General features: G+C 46.3%; 1 protein-coding gene across 15 annotated transcripts in view; it reads left to right on the forward strand.

Moving 5' to 3' along the window:
• EVA1A (eva-1 homolog A, regulator of programmed cell death) overlaps positions 1-3,110 on the forward strand; it is a 61,087-nt gene extending 57,977 nt beyond the window's left edge. For all 15 annotated transcript variants that reach the window (XM_089327507.1, XM_017340495.4, XM_089327513.1 and 12 more), the window contains one exon: positions 1,905-3,110. In XM_089327507.1, coding sequence (XP_089183633.1) covers positions 1,905-2,278 — 374 coding nt within the window. In that variant the 3' untranslated portion in view covers positions 2,279-3,110. The remainder of the gene's footprint in view (positions 1-1,904) is intronic.
• Positions 3,111-8,387: the final 5,277 nt, after the last annotated feature.

The following is an 8,387-nucleotide window of genomic DNA, read 5'->3' on the forward strand; positions in this document are numbered from 1 at the left end:
AGAGGGCAGGCCAGGAGCACGTGGAGCAAGCATGAGGGCAGGAAAGCAGAGGCAGGGCAGAGGCCACAGGCCTCACACCTGGAGGCACAGAGCAACAAGGGAAGGGCCCACTGTATTCCAGGCCTTCTATTTATCCCCAAAGAGGGAGTGGCTACGTAGTCTGATTGGCAGGTGGGCATACAGGTGGGGTCAGGTAGAGGCATGAGATCACACAGGCACCGTGGTCTCCCAGCTCACAAACCTAATCGATTTTATCCCATCTGCCTGCATCCAAACTATCTTATCTGGAAAGCCTTCTGACTCCCGCGTCTGACCTTAGCCTTTCGGCTTGCCTGTGTGTTCCCAGAGCTCCCTCCTGCTTGTACTTGCCTTTTGTGTAGCAGGGGTGGGTCTGTGGCCTGCTCTGTTGGTTCCCCAGGGTTGGTGCCCCCTCAGCCCTCTGTCTGCTTCATTTCAGCTGGACAGCATCCAGTTTCAGACTCCTTCACTGCACTGACGTCCGCTTGTTGACTATTTCACCCACTGTGCTTTTTTCTTCTCTCTTTGTAATTTTTGTCTATTTTATTTACATTACTGTCATTTTGTTGGGGTTTTCAGAGGGAAGAAGGGATTGTTAACACATGGATTCAATAAGCTGTGTTTAGAATGAGACTTTTATTGGATACAATTTAGAATGCCCTAGCTTCAAAACCCCTGTGCTCTCTAATGCTGTTCGATTCTAGGGAGCCTGTAGAAATTTATCCTGCATGTTCTTGAAGAGGTGTGCACAGAACAAAGGACACTGACTTTAGCATTGGCTGTAATTGTGGAAAACTGGAGATAATTTATATAAGGAGATGAATAAACTTTAATAAAATGTACAAAACTATGCAGCGGTCAAAAAATGCTGTTAGGCTAAATACAATGACTGGGAAATTTCGTCAGGAATATTCCTAAATTTACTGATCCCTTTGTGATATATTTATTTTTTACTTGACAGAGTTAGACGGTGAGAGACAGAGAGACAGAAAGACCTTCTTTCCATTGGTTCACCCCCCAAATGGCCGCCATGGCCAAAACTGTGCTGATCTGAAGCCAGGAGCCAGGTGCTTCCTCCTGGTCTCCCATGCGGGGGCAGGGCCCAAGCACTTGGGCCATCCTCCACTGCCCTCCAGGGCCACAGCAGAGAGCTGGCCTGGAAGAGGAGCAACTGGGCTTAGAACCGGTTCTAGTCCCGGCTGCTCTACCTCCAATTCAACTCTCTGCTATGGCCTGGGAAAGCAGTGGAAGATGGCCCAAGTCCTTGGGCCCCTGCACCCACGTGGGAGACCCAGAGGAAGCTCTTGGCTCCTGGATTTGGTGTGACCCACTCCTGGGCCATTGAGCGATTTGGAAAGTAAACCGCTGGTTAAAGATCTCTCTCTCTCCCTCTCTCCCTCTCTCCCTCTCTCCCTCTCTCCCTCTCTCCCTCTCTCCCTCTCCTGCTCTTCGTAACTCTCACTTTCAAATGAATAAATCTTTAAAAAAATAGTTCTGGGAATTGTGCAAATAAATTACAGAGTTTTTTGGTTTTTGGTTGTTTTTGCTGTTGGTGGAATGGATGAAAAGAGGCTTTCAACAGATGTGACTGTTAAATGTCACCGAAGCCCCGTGGCTCACTCACATACTCACCGGTGCTAAATAATTATAGGTTTTCTGCCTTTTACTCTTCATCGGGAAATAATTTTCAAGTTCAAGTTGAAAGAATAGTAAATATCCTTTACCCTTTAGCGACTTGCCGCTTGTCAGTAATCGTATTGGGAGTTGTCACACGGGAGAGCAGTATTTGTGGCCATCACTGCTTTGGGCTGGTGACAGGGGCAAGCTGGTCATTTTTGGTTTCTGCCTTTGGAGCTGCCATCTATAAATGCTTCCTTCTTCCCCAGAAAACCCTGAGCGAGCCGCCCTGTACTTCGTCTCTGGCGTGTGCATCGGACTGGTCCTGACCCTGGCCGCCCTGGTGATGAGGATCTCCTGCCATACAGACTGCCAGCGGCGTCCCCAGAGGAAGTTCCTGCAGGACCGAGAGAGCAGCAGCGACAGCAGTGACAGCGAGGACGGCAGCGAGGACACGGCGTCTGACCTCTCGGTGCGGAGACACCGCCGCTTCGAGCGGACGTTGAACAAGAACGTGTTCACCTCTGCGGAGGAGCTGGAGCGCGCGCAGCGGCTGGAGGAGCGCGAGCGCATCATCCGCGAGATCTGGATGAACGGGCAGCCCGAGGCGCCCGGCGCCCGCAGCCTCAACCGCTACTACTAGGGCTGCGGGGCTGCGGGGCTGCGGGGCAGCGGGGCTGGACGCCCACCGGTGGCCCAGAGACGCCGGAGCACACCGGCCTCTCAGCAGAGAGGGCAGATTCTCTTCCTCTGTGAACACACACACACACACACACACACACACACACACACACGTGGGTTCCTCAACCTTTCCAGGTGTTGGAATGGTGCTGAAAATCCCTCCCTACCAATGCGAATGGAGATCTGGGCTGTCTTCATCGCTGTGTGTCATTCCTTTTCGAAAGGCAAGACAGCCGTGACTTGAGGGCTGGGACCAGCAGGGCGAACGTGACCCGGTACATGCAGTTTGCTAAGCGACTCCGGGCGTGGAGGCACTTCTGACTCAGAGAGCATGCTCCGTGCTTATTATTTAAGGCTGATTTTGCAAATCTTGTGTTGCAATGGCAACCTCAGCATTTTAACTGGCACCTCAGGGATCAAAATCCTATTTTTTTTAGTATAGTTCCCGCCTCATTCATGAAAATGAATAGAATTATTATATTACGGGAGATGTGTCAGTGAACCAGAAAATGTTGATAACCTCAAAGGATGAAGGGTTTTTATTTTAAATAGTTTATAAAAATATATATTGACATGCAGATTTGAAAATGCTGCGTAAGAAAGTGTCTGTCTTCCCCTCCCCCTCCACTTTGGAGAGAAGAAAATTTTAGTATGACTTCATGCTTCAGACAATCATGGTTTAAAATACTTTTTTTAAAAAAAGAGTTTAGATTTCCAAGAAAAGAATGGAAATGGGAGATAAGGATTAAAGAGCCAATATTAGGGTGGAATAAAAAAATGAATGTTTCATAAAAGCTTTCTTGCGTCATGTCTATCTTGATGGCTAAATGACGGCCATTTATGCAGGTGAGTGAGCGAGTTTGCCAGACCCTGCCAGGATTGGAATAGAGAAACAGCCCCCTGTGTGATGATGGGCTTTTGATGTCTGCACATTGCATGTTGTGGCGGCACTAAGGTTGAGTTAAGCAGAGGGAGAAATAGAAGAGTTCCTTTGGGCTACAAGTAAGATGGTGACCCCCATATGGGGAGAGGAAGTTGGCAGGGAAGGAAGAGAGGCAAGACTGTGCCGCATTTAGAAGTGGCCTGTGGAGGAGGAAGCAACATCCTCTAGACTGATAAACAGGAACAGGGAGATCTGTGTTTGGGCTGCCCTAGAGTAGGTTCCTTCCCCCGGGGGAGGATCTCCGCAGTCCACTGATTTTTGTGACTATGCCTAAGAGGATTGTCAGGGTCTCTACTGCTTTACTGCTCTCATTACATGCGTTGGGAGGGCTGTTTTACAAGCAGAACAATCATAATCTCTGTTTCCCCAGGGGAAAACAACAGTGTGCTTGAATGCCCCGGTGGCTGGCCTACTTTCATCATTTTAAATGGTCTTGGTTAGAAATAAGTCCCCAAATTCCTGAATTGTGATTCCCACTTTTTAAAAGTACCCATTTTCATCTTATTTGGAAAGAGAACAGATTTTTTTTAAAGATTTATTTATTTGAAAGAGTTACAGAGAGAGATAGAGACATCTGCTGGTTCACTCCCCAATTAGCCACAATGGCTGGAGCTGCGCTGATCCGAAGCCAGGAGCCAGGAGCTTCTTCTGGGTCTCCCATATGGTGCAGGGGCCCAAGGACTTGGGCCATCTTCCACTGCTTTCCCAGGCCGTAGCAGAGAGTTGAATTGGAGGTAGAGCAGCCGGGACTAGAACCGGTACCCATATTGGATGCCCACATTTCAGGCCAGGGCTATAACCTGCTACGCCACCACGCTGGCCCTGAGAACAGATTTTCTATTTGCTAATTCATTCCCTCAAATGCCCACAATAGCTGTGGCTGAGCCAGGCAGAAGGCAAGAGGCTGGGATTTAATCTGGGTCTCCCACATGGATGGCCAGAACCCAAGTACTTGAGCCATTACCTTCTGCCTCTCAGGGTGTGTGTTAGCAGGAAGCTGGAATTGGAAGCAGAGCCAGGACTTGCACTCAGGAACTCTGGTAGAGGATGTGGGTGTCTCAAGTGGCATCTTAAGTCCTACACCAGACACTGGTCCTGGAGTTCCCACTTCCGTGGATTTAGTCCTTTAGCAGTAATTGAGGGAATCAGTGAACCTTCTGGATTTTAGATTAATGTCTTGTATCTCCATCTGTGCCTCTTAGAAAAGCAGAACAATTGGGAGCTGCTTTCATGTCTAGAACTGGATGCAGAGCTGATTTTATGACCCTTATTAGGCAGAAATGAAGTAGTGGAAGAGTTTGGAAGGACTCAGGAGCACATAACGTTCTCAGTTCTCACTCCAATATCCTGATGCCTTTCTACTAAGTCCAGAATGCTTCCATTTTTAGGAAGGTGGTGGCATTACCTGAGACGCAAAATACACTAGGTAGAAGTTTAACCAGCTGCTTCACTTCTGCCGTGTAAGGATCCTAGCTTGTCAACCTGCCCTATCTCAACTCAACCAGTTCCATAGGTTAGGTCTACTAATTTACTTATGTTTCCAGTTTCCGGATTAGGATGCCTTTGTTTCCAACAGATAGATATCCAAGGTAAGAGCATTTATTGATTCACATAATGGGGAGACAGGTTTGGATCTGGGTCTGGGTTGGATAACTGGGTCCTGGAGCCCAAGAGCTACCAAAGTGTTGGTCTTTCTCGGCTCTCAGCTCTGCTTTTCTTTGCATCTGGTCTCATTTTCTTCTACTGGAGATTAAACTGTCACATGCTTGTGCCAGTGTAGGGTGTTGGAGAGCTTGCTGTTGACCAAATCCCCACACGGTCCACAGGTTGTGTGTGTGCGTGCATGTGTATGTGTGTGGCAGTTTCGCAGCTTAAGTCAGCAGCATTGATTTCACTGCACATCTCCTGTGATAGCTCATGCTTTGCAATAATTCCAAAGACCACCTATATGCTGAAGGTTTGAAATGTCTCTCCCTAGCCCACTGGTCCTCAAACAAGGGAGACAGTTGTCCCACAGGAGATATTTGGCAATGTCAGGAAGATAATCTGGTTGTCCCTGCTGGGTTGCTGGGATATTATTGATTTCTAGTGGCCAAGGATGCTGCTAAACATTCTCCAATGCTGAAACCAGCTCTCCAGCTATCTCCACAGATGCCAGCAGTAAGTAAAGAAATCTACAAGGGATTCCAGACCTTAGCCATGTGTCTCTCTCTAGTCAAACCTCAGCTGTTATAGAACAGAGAGAAATCATCTCTGCTGAGCTCCGTCCAACTTCTCAGTCTGCCAAATCCATGAGCATGATACTTGGTGGTGGTTTGTAACAATAGAAACTGCACAACTCCTCAAACTGTGCTCACCTTCTCCTGGCCCTACTCTGTTTCCTGTCCATTGATGACAAGGTGAGTTTCAGGGTTACAACCCATGCCAGAGGCTTGGGACCATTCCAGACTCCTTATTTTCCTTGAGCATTCACATACAATCAATTAGCAATTCTTCCCAATTTTCAGCCATTCATATTTCTTGCTTTACAATCTCATTCAAACCTTATAATCTTTTGCCTAAATGATTCAAATGTCCAAATTGTTCTCTCTCCTTCCTCCATCAAAGCCATCCTGAATACAGCCATCAGAATGGTACTCGTGTGCCAATCTATCTTTTACCCACCCCACAGTTCCTTCCCGTTGCATGTGGAAATGTCCAAATGCCTGCAAATAGCATGCCACTCTCTGTGGGAGCCCTCTGTAGCTTCTCTCCTACCCCTCCTTGCCCATTTCTTTATATTCTGATGATAAACTGCTTATACTGCTTCCTATACACTTTATTCTGACAGAATCTTCTGCTTAAAATATCTCCCTCATTCTCTTACTCCTCTACCCATCCTCAAGGTGCAACACAAATGTTTCCTCTGCTAAGAAGCCTTCCAAGATTACCCCAGGTTGGACTAAGTATGGTCCTCTCCATTTCCACATCCCCTCATTATGTTGGCTGTGCTCACTGCTCTTACAACACTCCTGTGGACTTAGCACCTGTGCTTCAGAAGTAGGGAGTCTGCCTTGTTCTTGGGTCCCACCTGATGCACAGAATTTGTCACAACAAATGCCTTCAGCTATTATTTGTCGAACTACAGTAAAAACTATGATGTATTCACTGAATCTTGTTTTCCTCTGTCTCCTGGGCACACAGACGGTTCCAGTTCCCAGTCGCTTTTATTGTTCAGTGTGGTTGTGTGACCAAGCTCTGACCAATGGAATGCAGCAGGCCTTTCTAATTGACATTTGTCATTTTGATGCTCCCTGTCTCATAAAAGCTTCTACCTGATCTTCTATATCCTCTCCCCCTCTCTGCTTGCTGGATACAGAGGATCCAACAGGACTGCAAGACCCTTCAGGGTGGGGAATGTTTAGTGCATGCCACACAGAAGGCCCACGAAATCACTGGGTCTGGCTCTGCCAAGGCAACCACAGGCAGGACTCAAAAGTGAATAAATATTCAGCATGCTGCTTTGGAAGCTGAGAATTTTGTAGGCCTGTGAAAGATGTTCTAAATCTTGGTAGAAAAAGTTTCCCCACCTCTGCTGGAGAGGGGTGGAGCCACAAAACCAAAGGAGTCCGGGTTTCTGAATGAGCACGTAGATGACCACTGCCTGCCCGGAAGGTCCACATGGTTGGAATTTTGTGTGAGGAAAGCAAGGTTGACAGAATAAATGAATCTCTGCATCTACGCCTAAAAAGATTTAAGTCTACTTCTAACTCCCTGTCTCTGGGTAAGCTTACTCTTAATTCATTCTTCATGAGTAAAATGGATCCTAAAACTTCAGAAGGAATTCTGTAGACCAGAGTAACCACCTTATTTTGGTCATCATTTTCCTTTGTTAATTTTAAGTTATGCTTTAATTGAAATTACCTGATGTTCATAACAATTCTTTATTCGTCTTCCTTTATCTTAATTCACAAGACTCAGAGTTGACTTGTTCCTTGGCTTTCCACTCTGTGTGCTAATTATTTTCTACTTTATATGTTTCTCATGGTACTTCTCCCTTTTTATTCTAATGCTAAATATGAAATAGCACAAATTCAAAAAATGGACTCAGGTTGGATGTTGGACTAAGGATCGTTTGCAATGCCCACATCCCATATTGGGGTGCCAGTTGGAGTCCCAGATACTCTGCTTCTGTCCCAGCTTCCTGCTAATGCACCTGGGAGGCAATGGATGATGGCCCAAGTACTTGTGGTCCTACCACTGACATGAGAGACCTGGGTGGAATTTCTGACTCCTGGCTTCAGCTTGGTCCAACCCTGGCTATTTGGGTAGTGTTTGGCCTCATTTAACAGCCAGGGCATTTGGAAAGTGAACCAGCAGATGTAAGACCTTGATATCTCTCTCTCTCTCTCTCTCTCTCTCTCTCTCTCTCTCTCTCCTCTCTCCCTCTCTCCCTCCCTCCCTCCCTCCCTCCCCCTGACCCCTGTCACTATGTCTTTCAAATAAATAAATAAACCTTTTTTAAAAAACATATTCCTTTAAAAAAATTGTGATGGGCTGGGCATTTGATGCAACAGTTAAGTCATCACTTAGGATGCCCACATCCCATATTTGGAGTACCCCAGTTCATGTCCCACTGCACTTCCAATTCCAGCTCATTGCTAATGTGCATCCTGGAATGGAGAGGTAATGACCCAAGTAGTTGGGTGCCTGCCACCCACATGGGAGACTTGGACTGAGCTCCAGGCTCCTGGCTTCAGCTTTGCCTAGCCCCAGCAGTTGAGAGCATTTGGAGAATGAACCAGCAGATTGAAGACTGTCTTTGCACCTCTCTCTCTCTCTCTCTCTCTCTCTCTCTCTTGTGTGTGTGTATATCTATCTTTCAAATAAATTAAAATAAAATGAAAAAAGACTTTCTAAAAAATAATTGTGATCAAGCAGAACAATCTGTTTGCCAACCTAAACCAATCTATTATGATATATTATTTCTTTGTTCTAAATATTTAACATTTAAAAAAAATAGAACCAAAAGTATCAGCCTTCAAGGTAATAGTCAGTCATCCCAAATCTTCTTTTAATGTGTGTGTTTTTTTTTGTTTTGTTTTGTTTTTTTTTGACAGGCAGAGTGGACAGTGAGAGAGAGACAGAG

This window comes from Oryctolagus cuniculus, chromosome 2 (assembly GCF_051225735.1).
Source record: "Oryctolagus cuniculus isolate XC-2025 breed Fujian yellow rabbit chromosome 2, ASM5122573v1, whole genome shotgun sequence".
In the NCBI taxonomy this organism is placed as follows: domain Eukaryota; kingdom Metazoa; phylum Chordata; class Mammalia; order Lagomorpha; family Leporidae; genus Oryctolagus; species Oryctolagus cuniculus.